Genomic DNA, 17,375 nt, shown 5'->3' with positions numbered 1-17,375 from the left:
ATCCTCTCCAACACTTATCTTCCATTTTTTTAAATAGCAGCCATTCTAACAGGTGTGAAATGGTATTGCATTGTGGTTTTGATTTGCATTTCTCTAATGTGCTTTTTGCATTTGCATTTCTTTTCATGTGCTTTTTGGCCCTCTGTATATCTCCTTTGGAGAGACGTCTGTTCAAGTCTTTTGCCCATTTTTAAATTGGGTTGTCTTTTTAAGTTGAAGGATTTCTTTATATATTCTGGATAGTAATCCTTTATCAGATATGTAGTTTCCAAATATTTTTTCCCATTATGTAGGCTGTTGTTTTACTTTCATGATAAATTCTTTTGAGGAGCAAAAGTTTTTAATTTTGATGAGGTCCAGTTTGTCTATTTTTTCTTTTGTTGCTTGTGCTTTGGGTGTGAAGTCTAAGAATCCATTTCCTACCACAAGATATCCTACTTTTATATTTATTTGCTTTATTGTGTTGTACCATATTGAGTGTCTTCTCATTTCTATTTGGATATATTTTTCATCTGTTTTCCTTGTGGTTGCCATTGGGTTAAAATTTAACATCCTACATATATAACAATTATATTTGATTTGATACCAACTTAACTTCAATACAGGCACATATACTTTTCCCATACCTCTCTGTTCCCCCACCATTTTTAATACTAGTTATCACTTATATCTTTGTACATTGTATGTCCAAAAACCTAGATTTATCATTACTTTCTATGCATTTGCATTAGGAAGTAAGAAGTGGAGTTATATACCAAATAATACACCAATACTAGCGTTTATAATTACCCAAATGGTTACCTTTACACAGGTCTTTATTTCTCTATGCTGCTTTGAACCACTGTCTGGTGTCCTTTCATTTCAGTCTGAAGAACCCACTTTAGCATTACTTACAGGACAGGTCTGGTGGTGATGTACTCCCTCAGCTTTGTTTATCTGAGAATGTCTAAATCTCTCCCTCATTTTTGAAAGAGAGTCTCGCCAGATATAAAATTCTTGGCTGGCAGTTTTCCTTCAGCACTTTAGTATTTCAACCCACTGCCTTCTTGCCTCCATAGTTTCTGATGAGAAATCAGTACTCAGTCTTACTGGGATTCCCTTGTACATAATATGTTGCTTTTCTCTTGCAGCTTTCAGAACTCTTTCCTTGTTTTTTGCATTTGATAGTGTAATCGATATATGATGGGGTGTATTTTTCTTCATGTTTATCCTGTTTGGTGTTCTCTGAGCTTCTTGGATTTGCATATTCATGTCTTTCGCTAAGTTTGGGAAGTTCTCTGTCATTATTTCTTTGACTATTCTTTCTGCTCCTTCCTCTCTTCTCCTTCTGGGACTCCCATAAAATTTATACTGATGCACTTGATGGTGTTCCATAGCTGTCTTAGGCTATTTTTGCTTTTAAATATTTCTTTTTCTTTCTGTTCTTCAGTCCAACTCATTTCAAGTGTCTCATATTCAAGTTCACTGAATCTTTCTTCTGCTGGCTCCAATCTGCTCTTTTTTTTCCCAAGTATTACTTTATTTGTATTACTATGCTTAAGTTACTTAAAAAAAAAAAAAAGACAACCAACATTTCTGCCCCGTTTCAGAAAAATTTTCCAATCAACACCAATTATATGTTGACAAATAATTAGGAATGGTAACATCTTTGGGTCAAGACTGACAAGGAAAAATGGGCTCTGGTGCTACGGTACATCTCCAACAAGAATATAGCACAATGGCGAGCACAAGCCATATCAACACTGAACCTTTAGCACTGGTTACAAATTTCAATCTCTTTTCTGAAGCTAGAAAATCAGGTGAAATAACTGGGTTTTAAAAACAGTTTTAAAATGAAGCCTAAACATGTTCTTGACATATTTTCCTCTCAAAATTTATATGAAACACATTATTTTTCACTCTAATAGCCCAGATTTTTTTCCTCACATAGCCCACAATGTGGCTGCAGACAGATTATTCTGCTTCAAGATGTAAACATAGGAAAAAAAAATAATGATATCTGCGTAATATTCTCTTTATACACAGCTGTTGGATGAAAAATAGAAAATTAAAAAAAAAAGAGAGATGAAAGAAAGGTTCCATCTTAGATTCTCACAACCTCTAGTCCCACAGTTCATGATTCCGACTCTGATACTAAGGTGACAGTGTGTGTAAGCAGATTTTTGTTTTCAATGAAGGAGACCTGAGAAAAGATGCTATTTATCTCTTTTTCGTCAAGAGTTATCAGATGGCACATGCTCCTCAAAGCCCTCACTCTCTTGAACTAGAGCATGATTCAGGATCACACAACCTTCTTTATAATGCTGGCTGTCTTCAGTGGCAAACTCATAAATCCAACCAAGTTTGTTTTTGCAGTTTTTGCAGCTCCCATCTCGAACCATCTGGCAGCCCGTGAGCATGACTGGGTCTTGAACTTCACTGCACTGCAAGGTTACTACCTTGCTAAAAAGAAATGCTCTACCAGTGGTGCCAGTGAAACGAGTGGAGATGTCCTGGGCAGTTGGTCAGGATCATATCGCAGTTTGCACAAGAGAACAGAAGGTGACCACCAAAATCATCAAGGAGAATTCTGTCCATTTTTATAGTTGAATTCTAAAAACCTACAGAGGAGTGTGAACACCGAGGTGGCAACAGCTCGCCCATCAGCGAGAAGTTAGGAAGCATCTTGCAGCTGGGGCAGCAGCTCCGCCGGAGGGCCAAGCTCCAATCTGCTCTTGAAACCCTCCTGGGCATTTTTCATTTGAGTTATTATGGTCTTCAACTCCAGGAGTTCTGTTTGGTTTCTTTTTAAAATTTCTATCTCTTTACTTAGACTCTCATATTGTTCATTCATTGTTTTCCTGATATCCTTTAGTTCTTTCTCTGTACTTTCCTTCATCTCCTTAAGCATTTTTAAGATCTTTTTTTTAAAGGCTTTGATCAGTATGTCCACATTCTCATCTACTTGGTTGGTGTTTTCTGGATTTTTATCCTCTTCCTTTGGATGGGTCATCATTTCCTGTTTCTTTGTTTGTCTTATACTCTTTCGTTGCACAATGTACACTGTAATATTTTAAAATGTTAACTCTGGGATTTACTCCCTGGGATATCTGTTTCCTGGTTTTATAACCAGCTAGTGATAAGGCAGATTTTATTGAGCTTCAGCCCTCTTATCAGGAAGGTCTGCCCAAGGCAAATGCACAGTGCAGGGTTTTCCCTGTCTTACCAGGCCTCTGTCTTGTCCAGGGCTTTTGCTTATTAGTTGTTTTGGAGTTCCCCTGTTTACAGGAGTTTGGTTGTCCCCTCTGTTTTTCAGGGGACAAACTTCCCTCTCTCACATATCTGAAGCCTTTGTCCCAGACTGTCCGGCCTCTATAGTTTTTTACAGTCCTTTCACTGCTTTACCTTGCTTTTGCCTGGACGGCAAATTCTGGGAGGGAGGTGGTCACCCTGGGGAAGACAGTTCCAATGTGGTCTTTCCCAGCCAAAACAGGGCCAGGAACCCATAAACAGGGCAAAGAGTACCTCCAAAGTGTCCTGTGGTGGGAATCAGGAAGGGTGCCAAAAGCTTCTCTGGCAGCTTCCCAAAGCTGAGCTTTCCTGGCCTCCCCAGCAAATGCAGCCCTTCAGCTAACTGCCCCTGCAGCCCTGAGGAAACACTGTATCTTTAAATCTCCACGGCCTCTGCCCCTGTCGGGGGCGGGTTGAAACAATCACTGCCCAAAGAGCCGGACCGAGCAATCCGAATTCACTAATCAAAAGCCGTGATCAGTGATTGGTTGTGCCCACCCCTAATCTTGGGGAAGAGGATTTTTATGTCCCTTTCTGTCCTCAGCGGCTAGCCAGGGACTGGACTCCGTGGTGGCCTGCTGCTAATCTTGGGGAAGAGGATTTTTATGTCCCTTTCTGTCCTCAGTGGCTAGCCAGGGACTGGACTCCGTGGTGGCCTGCTGCAAGAGTGGGGGGTGGACACTGGTAGCCACTGTGCAGAGAGAGCAATTCACAGTTCTTTACTGTAAGTTATCACCCTCTTCCCCTTGATTCCCCCTGGATGCTGTACAGTGTTCTTCTGGCCTCTGGAGTTTCAAAATAGTTGTTTTAGGTAGTTCCTGACTGCTTAATAATTGTTTTGGTGGAAGGACTGAGTACTGGAGCTCCCTACTCCACCAGCTTCCCCAGAAGCTCTTTTTCTCCCATCCTTCCCCTTTTATAACAATGCTGCTATCAGCACTTCCACCAAACTTTGTTTGTTTTGTTGGTTTTTTGAGATATCGTCAGAATTGGAATTTTTAGATAAAAGAATATAATGATTTTATGGTTAATATTATATATTATCAGACAAGTGTACCAATTGATCCTGCCACCATACATTTCTCCCCATAACCTTGCAAGTGCTGCGATTTATAATTTTTTACAAATTTCATATATATACATAATGTCATCTTATAATTGTCTTAATCGGCATTTTAAGCACTAATTTCATTGATCATTTTGCTATTTATCTTTTCAATGAATTTTCTATCCATATCCTTTGCTGTGTGGCTACAATTCAGGCTTTTTCAACCATACTTGCCAACAAAGATTTTAGATTTGAACCAGCACAGTTATTTTTGGAGAGGAGATGGATAATTGATGTTAATGAAGGTGTTAAACTTCTAGATGGCTGATTTTACAATATTTTTCATCAAGGTAATGCAGATCCCAACCTTGGGTTGTTAGACTGTCCACATATTTAGGCACCAGGAAGGCAGGCTCAGGTCGGGGGGTTAAAGGTCAAGGCATTCAGCTCACCTTGTGGTCTTTGCCCACGAACTTGAAGACTGGGACCTGGAAGTGCTTTGCGAGGTGATCCCGTGATGTGTACTGCTTTACCGAGTCATCTGAAACACAACTGAAAGTAGGACAAACCAAACCTGAGACTCAATGGATTCAACAGAGGTGGAAAAACAACTCAGTCCAACACGTTTGGCCCAAGGAGAAGTGAACTGGGTGGAGGAGGCTGGGCTGCACTCAAGCTTTTTGGGAATGAAGGAAAAATGAAATTACCTCCCTGGAATGGCATCTTCAGACCCAGCCCTGCTCATTTACAATGTCTGCTCTGTCGTTTGATGTATCCACAAACTGGGCTGCAGGACTTTCTGTTAACTTAACGTATTTAAATTTTAGCAAAAGCACCATTTATTTAAAAGATAAGTCTATATTTTCATTTGTAATATATTGCAGGATATACTGCTGTCACATACTTTATTATTGTTTTGAGAAGGCTTTTCTTTAATTAAATACAATCAATATTTATTGGACTTCTATCCCTCTGGAAGGGAGACAAAGATGAGCAAAGCACAGTTCTTGCCATCAAAAACTGCATAAATATCTAAGTTTCTTAGGGAATAACTGATTCTATTGGTGGGACAAGTCATTCATCTCCAAATTGTTTTAAATCTTCTTTTCCTGAATTTCATACTAAGTTGTAGTTTGATAGGGTTGGAGGTTTTAATCTCAGGTCTACTGCTTTAAGAAAAACTCCTGGGTTCACTTCAGGATTAGCTGGGGGAAAGAAGTTTTAACTGCTTCTTCATTCTGATGCCAAGGTTTTAGATATTTATGAACCTTTTCTCTTTAAGGACCAAGGGCACATTCAAATTATCTTTTCCATTCTGAATTCTAAAAAAACCTTTTTATTCTGGGTATAGTTCCGTTTTCATGTATACCTAATCGTTCCTGTCTATCAGGCCAAGGAAGATGTGGGAATCAGCTATAAAAGCCAACGAATCTGGATACTTGCTCCATGCGCTTACAGGTGACTTTCTATTAAATAAAATTATTTAAAAGTAAGGCACCTTGACTTTTATTACTACTGGTACCTTATTCCATTGAAATGAAGAGGATCTAAACATATAATGTGGTTTCTGTTATTTCTCAAATTATTTACTTGTTTTCATTTTCCAGAGGTAAAATTAAATTTCTATCATCTTCTCATTATGTTCTATAATAAATATCTATTGCAAACCTAATCTGTGCAAAACACTCTGCCAGGTGCCACAGAGGATATAAACATGACTAATGTAGTGTATGACATCAGGAGTTTATACTCCAGTATCGATAATAAAAATAGTCACACTTGATATTAACATGGCACTTTTCACATAAACTCCTTGGCATTTTCACTTCATCTTTACCTAAAAATACTATTATCATTTTTTAAAAAGAGATATGAGGCAGAAAGAGTTATTACAGGGTAACTCACTACAGAATAGAACCCAGGAAAAATTCTGACTCTTGATTTTAAGTTGGCTGTGATTAGACAGTGCTATTTCAGTCAACTCCAAGTTTCTGTGCTATAGAAAGTAACAGTGGGACAGGATGATCCAAAGTAACTGATCATCCGAAAGTCATTCAATATTTGATTTTGGAATTCAACATGTTTCTTTTTCTGGAGATTAACGCTTCTAATTACAGTTTACTTAGGCTAGTTTTAAATTATTTTGCCTGCTCAGAGCATTTACTAACTGAAACTAGAGGGAAGGGAATCAAATGTGTTAGACATCGGGGGTAAACCAGCCAGATTTAGATTTAAATTTAAGCTGAGATCAATGCATGAATCTAAAACAAAAAAAACAAAAAAACAAAAAAACAAAATCAATTCATAAATATAAGCTAAATGATATTATATTTATTTTAGGTCTCTGGACTAGCTTCAAATTACTATTATTATAAATACCCATTAAGTAATTTATTTGGCAAATATATACTGAACTCTTACTATATTCTAGGCATTGAGGAAGAAGGAAAAAGAAGGAAGGTTTCTAGTTCTGATTTACGAGGAATAAGGGAAGGCATCATAGGGGAAATAAACCACACTGAATCTTGAAGGACTTGTAAGGATCAAATGGGAAAAGAAGGCAGGGAAAGAAGATTTCAGGCAGAAGAAAGAGCGTGTGCAAAGTCAGGATGGCAAAAGAAAAGATAGAGGGTTTCGGAATTACCAATCATTTCATCTGGCAGGAGAATGGAAGGAGCAGAACCAGGAGAAGGCTGAGGTCAGATGGTGAAAAGACCAGTGAGAGTTTGAATTTTATCACAGGGGCTTGGCTCAGATACACCCCTACTGTGCAGCGCTAAAAATGGGACTATTTGCCTTTTCATCAAATAGGCCCACACTGCTGTGTTGTTGTTGGTGTTGTTTTTAATCATCCCTTTGCTTTTAAAGCACTTTAATTTCTTCTGCAGCCATGTTTTTATTTTTTTCTTCGTATGTGCTCTGAGCTGATAAACTAAACAATGCAACTTGATTAAACTAAAATATAAATAGCCTTTAAGTGAAGGTCTGAATAACAGATATAGAAATAAATTTTACCAAGCTTTGAGATTGCAGGGTATTTCAGTAAATGAGATATGATTATACACTTACTTTTGCAAAACTAAATTTGAGGGGTAGGAGATAATTTTGGGATGATAGAAACAGTTCATTATCTTGATTGTAGTGATGGCTTCACACTGTATAATCTCAAAACTTACAAAATTGTACATTTTAAATATATATAGTTTATTGTATGTGACTAGTACTCCAATGAAGCCACAGATTTCTTTTAAAGGAACCAAAAATCTATTCCCCCCAAAGTAAACCCTTACCATAGTTTAATTAGCATTGAGTATGTGACTTAAAGTCACTGAAAAAAAAAATAAAAAACACTTCTACTTTTATTTTAAAGCTTTCTGAAGATCACATTAAGATGGCAAGACATCCAAAGTGTACAGATCCCTGTGAGACCTATTACTGGCTATCAAAGCAGCTCAGAATGATACGTTTCAATTTAAGAAATTGAGCAAAGGAGGCTGCAGGGATATGAGGCTAGAAGTCCTCCTGCTGGTAAACCGTTAAATTTACCAACCAAAGGAAATAAAGAGCCATTAAAAAGTTTTCAGCAGGGATGAAACAAGACCATATTTTCCTTTTGAATAGATTACCCACGGGCTGTGTTTTCAGCAGGGATGAAACAAGCCCATGTTTTCTTTGGAATAGATCACCCTCAGCTGTGCAGCTGAGCTTTGAGTGTTGCATTTCCGACGCTGAGTTAGGAGGCTCTTTTTAGCTGTCCAGGTGAAAGATAACGAGGGCTGGAATGAAGGCAATGGAGTGGAATCGAGGGAATGGGGTTGGGGCATTGCTATTTTTTAAAGCTCCTCAGTTGATTCTATTGTGCATCAGGGTTGAAAATCCCTCTGCAAGAAAGAGACTGATGGCACCAGTTGTGGGTCACCTGTGGTGAGAGACCGGCGAAGTAAAAGCAAAGTGGAGATTTCAAAGAGCCTACCAGGCCACTAGCAAAAGGCAAGAACCTAAGGGACACTTGTGATAGTATTTCTAGACCATTTCCCCCCTTTTAAGCTGCAATTCTTGACCTTACCTGAGACCATGTCCCACCTGAAATTTAGAACAAGGAATAAATTGATGAGATACTATTCACCAGTTTTGGGTTTGAGTGTAATTTTCCCGGGAATTTAAACAATGGGAGTGATAAGTGCTAGGCTTCCCTCGAGTGCCCATTCCAAGTCTCTTGTACAAAACAAGCAAATGAAAATTAACTTTATTTGATCTTTCTTCTAAAATCCACCAAGCATTTCTCTCTCCTTCCCAACCAAACTTCTTAAGAGGAGTCTGCACGTGCTGCCCCCACTCCCTCAGTGCCCATGCACGTCTCAGCCAGCAGAATAAGGATTTGATACCACCTGGCATTCATGCTCTACTTGCTCTCTGAGCAGGTGAATCAGTTCTATAGTTTCAACAATAAACAGGTGCTTCTCCATTCTCTCTCTCTCCCCCTGACCCTGTTCCTGAAGCTAACTGGTAGGCATTTTCCACCACCCGCTGAATTTCTTGGTTTATGTATCCTGCAGGTTTTTTAAATTCAGCATGATTATTTCAAATCACCAAACTCATGTTTTTAACTCACATCTCTTTTTCACCTTTGTCCTTTCATGTTGGTTAATGACATCTATTGGTCACCCAAGCTAGACACTTTGGAGACGTTTCTTACTCTTCTCTCTCTCTCTCCAGTTTCTATTTCCAGAATGTCAATACATGGTTTCTGAACTAATGAAGAGCTTGACAGGGTGCAGTTCTAGTAAATGACTGAGTAAGCTGGGGAACACAGAGGCTGGGTGTGGAAGGGGCAGAATGACAAAGCTGAAGAAGCATAATTACCCATCCTGAATAAGGTAGTACTTCAGGATCTCGTCGATCTTGGACGTGGGGGTGGCAAAGCAGCTCTCCACCAGGCTCTCGAGGCCATTCACATGCACCAGGGGCTCAATGCCAAAGTAGAGGGAGTCGTGCAGCTTGAGGATGGGCAAAGCCTCCCGGTAAGGCTCTTCAAACTCATTGTCCTTGAAGATCTCCAGAGAGAAGGGGAAGATCCCATGGCTGCGGCTCATGATTTCCAGCGGGGTGCTGCGAAGGTTGGGAACGTATCCTTCAGAGATGGTGTACAGGCGGGGAAACTCGCAGGCCACTGGGATCAGCAGTTTGCTGGTTCGGATGATGACGTCACCACTGCTTCCAGGCGTCTGCTTAGGGAGTCCTGTCACAAGATTGCTTGCTACGATCTTATCATTGACCACCTGAGCCAGGCCAGGGTGAAGAGAAGAAAGAGATTTTAAGTTTATTTGCTCCGAGGGATTTTTTTTTTTCCTCTTATCTTAAAATTCTCCAAACTTCTGTTTACATCAAAACACATTAGAGGTGTTGCTGCTTAAGCCTGAAGCTTTGTTTCATTGCTTCTCCTTTAGTTAGCAACATATTCTAAACGTTAAGTTTTACACACACTACTTCACAGTCAACCCACACATTATTTTGAAGTATTACTCATAAAATCCAACCTATGCATAATCAGCAAAATTCAAAGCTCTGATATTTTAGAATAGAATAGCTTCCACATATTATCCTAGAGCTGGTGATCATGCTGCAGCATGACCTTGTACTGAACTCATCCACACGTACAACTTCAGCCATCACATTAATGCAGATGAGTGCCAATCCTTTTTTACCAGCCTCGTCCCCTCTTTTGTGCACCAGAAAGTGAGGCCAACTTATTTTGGGGGTATTTTCATTCAATTATCCACAGTAATAAACACAGCTTGTCTAAAGTGGGACCACTGTCTCATCAAACATCTCTTCTCAAGTCTAATTAGCCCTCTGTTTTTCACTTAGTAGGATTCAATAAAAAATACCTGATTAATCAAATGATTGCATTCATGTGGCCACTTAACGGATCTCTTGCATCCTGGTTCTCTTTTCTCAATCCATCCTGCACACTCCTTACTTCATTGCAACAGCCCCCACTTAACCCCATTTCTGTGGGACAAAGCCCAAACTTCTCACCTTAGCACATGAGGTAGACATTTGGAAGCATCATCTACCCCCATCTACATTTCTAGTTTCACTTTCCAATATGAATTCCCTGCCAGTCAGGCTCGGCTGCCATTCATTCAGCAGAGCCTTAAGCAATCCCATCCCTGAGACTTTCCTCACTGGTTTCCCATCTGAAATGCCCTTTCTTACCCTCTCACACCTGGGAAAACCACACACTCCTTCAAGCCCAATTCAAGTCCCATTTTTCTTGACTATTCCAGCATTTCTCTTTTTACTGGACTCCTATAGCATCTGCCAGCTGTGTCACTGTTTGTTCCTTACTTATATTTTATGTGTGTTGTTGTCTTACTACTACTACGTAATTTCCTAAAAGGAGGGGATCTTATATCACAGATTGCTGAGACTCCTCAGCACAGTCTGTGTACTTGTTTTTGGATGCAGGTATAGAACTTTTACTGCAACCTGGTTCAATATTTGAATTCAGTTGCAATATCATCAATGGCATCATAAATATCATCTCTTTTAGTCACTGTTCTTCAAGTAACTGTGAAATAGATTCTCAAAGGGGACACAACAGGTCTTCTGGTAACACTGGCACCAATGTACTCAGGCAAATGCCTGCACGTATTAGAGAGACTGGGCTGTGTGAGAGCTGGCAAAAGTGGAATTCTTCTGAACTCCGTGTCTTTACGGTGCCAGGGCTATGGCAGATGCTGTCTAACATGCTTGTGAAATGAATGGCGTAAGTTGTTTGGAGCTCAATTCTTTTATGTGGAACTATTTCATCGAATCACAAGCCACACCACTCTCTGCCCACTTCCTCCCAAATAATGGGCTTGTGGTCATTCCCCAAGTGTCCTCCAGGAGGAACCTACATCGACCACCGTGCCACACGTCTTGAGGGAGAAGAGGAGGTTGACGTGCGTGCCGTTGGAAACGCCTCGGCAGGAAGTGTTGGTCAGGAAGAGCTCCAGGCCGCCGACCAGGTCCCTGGGGACGCTCACTGTGATGGTGTTGGACTTGCACAGCACAGGCACTGCAGCGACAGGGCGGCGCTGTTAGAACCGGAAGCCTGGATTGGGAGCAAGGGTGAGGACGGCTTCTAGGAGAAACGCCATTGCCCGCATGAAACCTAGGCTTTTTGATTGATCTTCAGGATAATAATCCAAGGGCTTCAAAACAATTCAGTGAACAAAGCCAGGACTTCTAACTCTTCCAAGACTGTGGGCAAATAATGCTCCTCAGGTATACTGTTCCCTGAATTAGGAAATACGGTGTTCAACTTCCAACTCAACAAACATTATTTCAAAGTGGTGGCTAGCCTAACTCCACGAACTGGGACACCTAAAAGATTTACTTTTTTTCACAAATGCAATTTATTGGTAATAACAGAAAAAGTACTGCTTTGATATAGGCTTAAACTATATAACAGTACTGCTTTGACTTTACAGTTAATTACTGCCCCATAAAACAGGGGTAATAAAAACAATTCTTTAGTACACTTGGGGAAGGGTTCCAAATTGTGCTTGCTCAGTAAACTGTAGACTTAGATTATAAATTCCAGTTTAACTTACTATAAAAATGATTGCTCTTCCTTTAGTGTGCCTGTGTTTACTTCCTTAGATTCTGGAAATCCTCAAAAGGAATACTTACAGGTACTGTTGGAGTCTAATACAAGAGGACATTGCACAACAATGGTATAGTATAAAGAAGTCAAAGATAGGTGCTCATTAAATAATTACTGGATGGATGAATGAACTGGATTTCCAGAAAATCTTTCTCAGAGGACATTTAATACTTATTGTAGGTACAAGAATCAGTTCCTTAGGGCTTTCAACTTAGTTTCCCAGCCTCATTATCTGTTAGAGAAGACATTGATGTCATATACTTCCATAAGGAATATTAGTTTTACAAGTAATAATAGAAGTTAGAGAAAAAAAAATCAAGGGTGAAAAGGAAAATTAGCTTTTTGGCAATTTTTTCTTAAAGACCTTCCCTTTGCATGATTCTAGAGTAATGATGCAGGGTTTCACGCTGCTCAAAGAGCTGGTGTTCCAAAGATGAGAGTCTTGATGCACTTGGTGAGGAAGGGAAGGAGATTTGGGGAGGAGGAAGCTTCATTGGGAGCAGAAGCCGGGCCTGTCCAGGAACTACCTTGACAAGTGTGGCTATCCTCAGACAGCACCAGTCCCCGGGGACATTCGCAGCGATAGCCGCTCTCGGTCGCCAGGCAAGAATGGCTGCAGCCACCATTGTCATTGTGGCATCCTTCGATGTCTGTGGTAGAAACCAAAAGGAAAGTGAATCATCTGGCAACCCTCTTTCCCAAGAGTTCTGGTTCTTAGGATGCCACTTCGCATCAGGGTAATCCTTGACTCATCTCAGTATCCCTGGGACCCAGCCCAGGGACTGAGATAGGGAGGCAAGCCCACAAAAAAATATTTATTCAATGTTAAAGCTACAAACAGCAATCCTACAAAACATCCAGGCTACACCCACCAACTGCTTATCTACTTTCTTTCTTGAGGAACCAAAACACAAAAACAAAAACAAAAAGACAAAAATCAGACCACACTCCACTTAGAAGAAGGCTTTTTGCTGAAATTTGGTGAGAGTAACTCAGGTCACATGATAAATTTTTTTTTTTAAACATTCATTTTATTGAGATATATTCACATACCACGCAGTCATAACAAATCGTACATTCGATTGTTCACAGTACCATTACATAGTTGTACATTCATCACCAAAATCAATCGCCGACACCCTCATTACCACATACACAAAAATAACCAAAATAATAATTAAAGTGAAAAAGAGCAACCAAAGTAAAAAAGAACACTGGGTGCCTTTGTCTGTTTGTTTGTTTGTTTCCTTCCCCTATTTTTCTACTCATCCATCCATAAACTAGACAAAGTGGAATGTGGTCCTTATGGCTTTCCCAATCCCATTGTCACCCCTCATAAGCTACATTTTTATACAATCGTATTCAAGATTCATGGGTTCTGGGTTGTAGTTTGATAGTTTCAGGTATCCACCACCAGCTACCCCAATTCATTAGAACCTAAAAAGGGTTGTCTATATTGTGCATAAGAGTGCCCACCAGAGTGAACTCTCGGCTCCTTTTGGAATCTCTCTGCCACTGAAGCTTATTTCATTTCCTTTCACATCATGATAACTTTTTAAAAAAACTTTTTATTTTGAAATAATTTAAAACTTACAGGACAGTTGCAAAAAGAATACAAAACTCATACAGAGAACTCCAACATATCCTTCACACAGATACTCAAATTCAACAACTTTTAACACTTTGCCATATTTGCTATATCATTCTTTCCATCCATCTGTCCATCCATCCAACCATTCATCCATCCACCCACCCATCCTTCTGTCCATTCATTTGTCTATCACCTAAACATCTGAGAGTAGGTTGTATACATCATGCTCCTTGAACACTTAATACTTCCATATATATCTAGTAATACTTCTTGTTTAAATTTTTCCCCAGAGATTTAATGTACAGTTGTTTATTACATTTAAGACGTAATTTGTATAAGCAAATATCAAGAGTCATTTTATGGTACTGTGAACAATTGAATGTACGCTTTGTATGACTGCATGGTATCTGAATATATCTCAATAAAACTGAATTTAAAAAGAGTCACTTTAATTAAACTTATTTTAGATTTTGTTTTTTTAATCTAAACTTCAAAGTTTCAGATTTACAGAAAAGTTGCCAAAGGCAGTACGGAAAATTCTTGTATACCCCACAGTTTTCCCTATTGTTAGCATTTTGTATTACTCTGGTACATTTATCTCAACTAACGAGCCAATATTGATACATTATTATTATCTAAAGTCCATACCGTGTTTTTGGATTTCCTTACTTTTTATCAAATGACCTTTTTCTGTTTCAGAATCCCATCCAGGATAATATATTACATTTACTTGTCATGCCTCCTCAATCTCTTCTTGACTGAGTTTCTTAGACTTGTTCTTGTGTTTGATGATCTTGATGGTTTTAGGAATTACTACTGGTCACGCATTTTGCAGAATGTTCTTCAGTTTGCGCTTGCTGATGTTGGTTAGACTAGGGTTATGGGTTTTCGAGAGGAAGACCCAAAAGTCATTTCTTAATTGCTATAATATTTAACCCACGCCTTTTTACATCAATAGAGCATTACTGATGTAAAAAGGATTGACAGAATACAAATTCACCTGGGCAGTCTAGAAGGATCAAAGTTATTGGTACTTGTTTGGATCTCCTGCCCCCTCCTCAAATCTCTAGGAACAAGTGAACTGGGGACAACATCTCCCTATAAAAACCGGGCTTGGACAAGGCACAAAGAGGTTCTATTCAACAGAACTCTTGGTGATGTTCCTTTTATGAAGCAATTTTAAAAGTTTCCTTTTTAAAAGTTTTGCATTTTCAAAAAGATACTCAGTCAAATGCAAAAAGAAAAAAATATTCAATTGAAAACTGAAGAAACTATCACGATTTCAAACTTAGCAGAGGAAAAATAATGAACTTTGCGGGCTCTGGACACTATCTTCTAGGTCAGGGGTCATCAAACTCTGGCTGGCTACATGCTTCATAAATAAAGTTTTCTTGGCACACAGCCCCACCCATTCATTTATCTATGGACTACAGCTGCTTTCACCCTTTAAGGGCAGAGAGAAGTTCTCTGTACAGAAAGCGTATGATCCATGAAGCCTAAAGTATTTATGATCTGGCCTTTACAGAAAAAGTTTGCCAACTCTTGTTCTAGGGGAAGATAATGGAAAGAACTGTTTTCAAATAATCTGAAATGCTCAAGAAAAGATACAAACTGATTTTTAGTTACAGCAAAAACTCACTCTGTTCAGTAACAGTGACAAATATTCCTTCTTTGGATCATCACTAAATTGGGATGAATCTACTTTTGTGCAATGAACAGAAAGAATAAACTTGCAACGAATTAATCTTTGCAAAAGGTAAAAGAGATTAGGGCATATATATTTCTAAAGGATAAAAGTACTCCTAATCAAAGAACTAATGGATCAACTGAAGAAGCTAGAAAATGAACAGCAAACCAATCCTAAACCAAGTAGAAGAAAAGAAATAACAAGGATTAAAGCAGAAATAAATGACATAGAGAACAAAAAAACAATAGAGAGGATAAATATCACCAAAAGTTGGTTGTTTGAGAAGATCAACAAGATCGACAAGCCCCTAGCTAGACTGACAAAATCAAAAAGAGAGAAGACCCATATAAACAAAATAATGAATGAAAAAGGTGACATAACTGCAGATCCTGAAGAAATTTAAAAAATTATAAGAGGATATTATGAACAACTGTATGGCAACAAACTGGATAATGTAGAAGAAAAGGACAATTTCCTGGAAACATATGAACAACCTAGACTGACCAGAGGAGAAATAGAAGACCTCAACCAACCCATCACAAGCAAAGAGATCCAATCAGTCATCAAAAATCTTCCCACAAATAAATGCCCAGGGCCAGATGGCTTCACAGGGGAATTCTACCAAACTTTCCAAAAAGAACTGATACCAATCTTACTCAAACTCTTTCAAAACATTGAAGAAAATGGAACACTACCTAACTCATTTTATGAAGCTAACATCAATCTAATACCAAAACCAGGCAAAGATTCTACAAAAAAGGGAAACTACTGGCCAATCTCCCTAATGAATATAGATGCAAAAATCCTCAACAAAATACTTGCAAATCGAATCCAAAGACACATTAAAAAAATCATACACCATGACCAAGTGGGGTTTATTCCAGGCATGCAAGGATGGTTCAACATAAGAAAATCAATCAATGTATTACAACACATTAACAAGTCAAAAGGGAAAAATCAAATGATCATCTCAATAGATGCTGAAAAGCATTTGACAAAATCCAACATCCCTTTTTGATAAAAACACTTCACAAGGTAGGAATTGAAGGAAACTTCCTCAACATGATAAAGAGCATATATGAAAAACCCACAGCCAGCATAGTACTCAATGGTGAGAGACTGAAAGCCTTCCCTCTAAGATCAGGAACAAGACAAGGATGCCCGTTGTCACCACTGTTATTCAACATTGTGCTGGAAGTGCTAGCCAGGGCAATCCGGCAAGACAAAGAAATAAAAGGCATCCAAATTGGAAAAGAAGAAGTAAAACTGTCATTGTTTGCAGATGATATGATCTTATATCTAGAAAACCCTGAGAAATCGACGATACAGCTACTAGAGCTAATAAACAAATTTAGCAAAGTAGCGGGATACAAGATTAATGCACATAAGTCAGTAATGTTTCTATATGCTAGAAATGAACAAACTGAAGAGACACTCAAGAAAAAGATACCATTTTCAATAGCAACTAAAAAAATCAAGTACCTAGGAATAAACTTAACCAAAGATGTAAAAGACCTATACAAAGAAAACTACATAACTCTACTAAAAGAAATAGAAGGGGACCTTAAAAGATGGAAAAATATTCCATGTTCATAGATAGGAAGACTAAACGTCATTAAGATGTCAATTCTACCCAAACTCATCTACAGATTCAATGCAATCCCAATCAAAATTCCAACAACCTACTTTGCAGACTTGGAAAAGCTAATTATCAAATTTATTTGGAAAGGGAAGATGCCTCGAATTGCTAAAGACACTATAAAAAGGAAAAACGAAGTGGGAGGACTTACACTCCCTGACTTTGAAGCTTATTATGAAGCCACAGTTGCCAAAACAGCATGGTACTGGCACAAAGATAGACATATAGATCAATGGAATCGAATTGAGAATTCGGAGATAGACCCTCAGATCTATGGCCGACTGATCTTTGATAAGGCCCCCAAAGTCACTGAACTGAGTCATAATGGTCTTTTCAACAAATGGGGCTGGGAGAGTTGGATATCCATATCCAAAAGAATGAAAGAGGACCCCTAACCTCACCCCCTACACAAAAATTAACTCAAAATGGACCAAAGATCTCAATATAAAAGAAAGTACCATAAAACTCCTAGAAGATAATGTA

General features: G+C 38.8%; 1 protein-coding gene and 1 pseudogene across 1 annotated transcript in view; both read right to left on the bottom strand.

Annotated features, from left to right (window-relative positions):
* OIT3 (oncoprotein induced transcript 3) overlaps positions 1-17,375 on the bottom strand; it is a 33,136-nt gene that overhangs the window by 2,796 nt on the left and 12,965 nt on the right. The window contains exons 5-8 of the mRNA XM_037805123.1: positions 12,503-12,625; positions 11,224-11,384; positions 9,182-9,597; positions 4,771-4,870 (exon numbers count right to left, since the gene is read on the bottom strand). Of these exons, the coding sequence (XP_037661051.1) occupies positions 4,771-4,870; positions 9,182-9,597; positions 11,224-11,384; positions 12,503-12,625 (800 nt within the window). The remainder of the gene's footprint in view (positions 1-4,770; positions 4,871-9,181; positions 9,598-11,223; positions 11,385-12,502; positions 12,626-17,375) is intronic.
* Positions 2,214-2,577, bottom strand: LOC119510767 (annotated as a pseudogene).

Source organism: Choloepus didactylus, chromosome 15 (genome assembly GCF_015220235.1).
Source record: "Choloepus didactylus isolate mChoDid1 chromosome 15, mChoDid1.pri, whole genome shotgun sequence".
Classification (NCBI taxonomy): Eukaryota; Metazoa; Chordata; class Mammalia; order Pilosa; family Megalonychidae; genus Choloepus; species Choloepus didactylus.
This window is presented reverse-complemented; position numbering and strand designations above follow the sequence as displayed.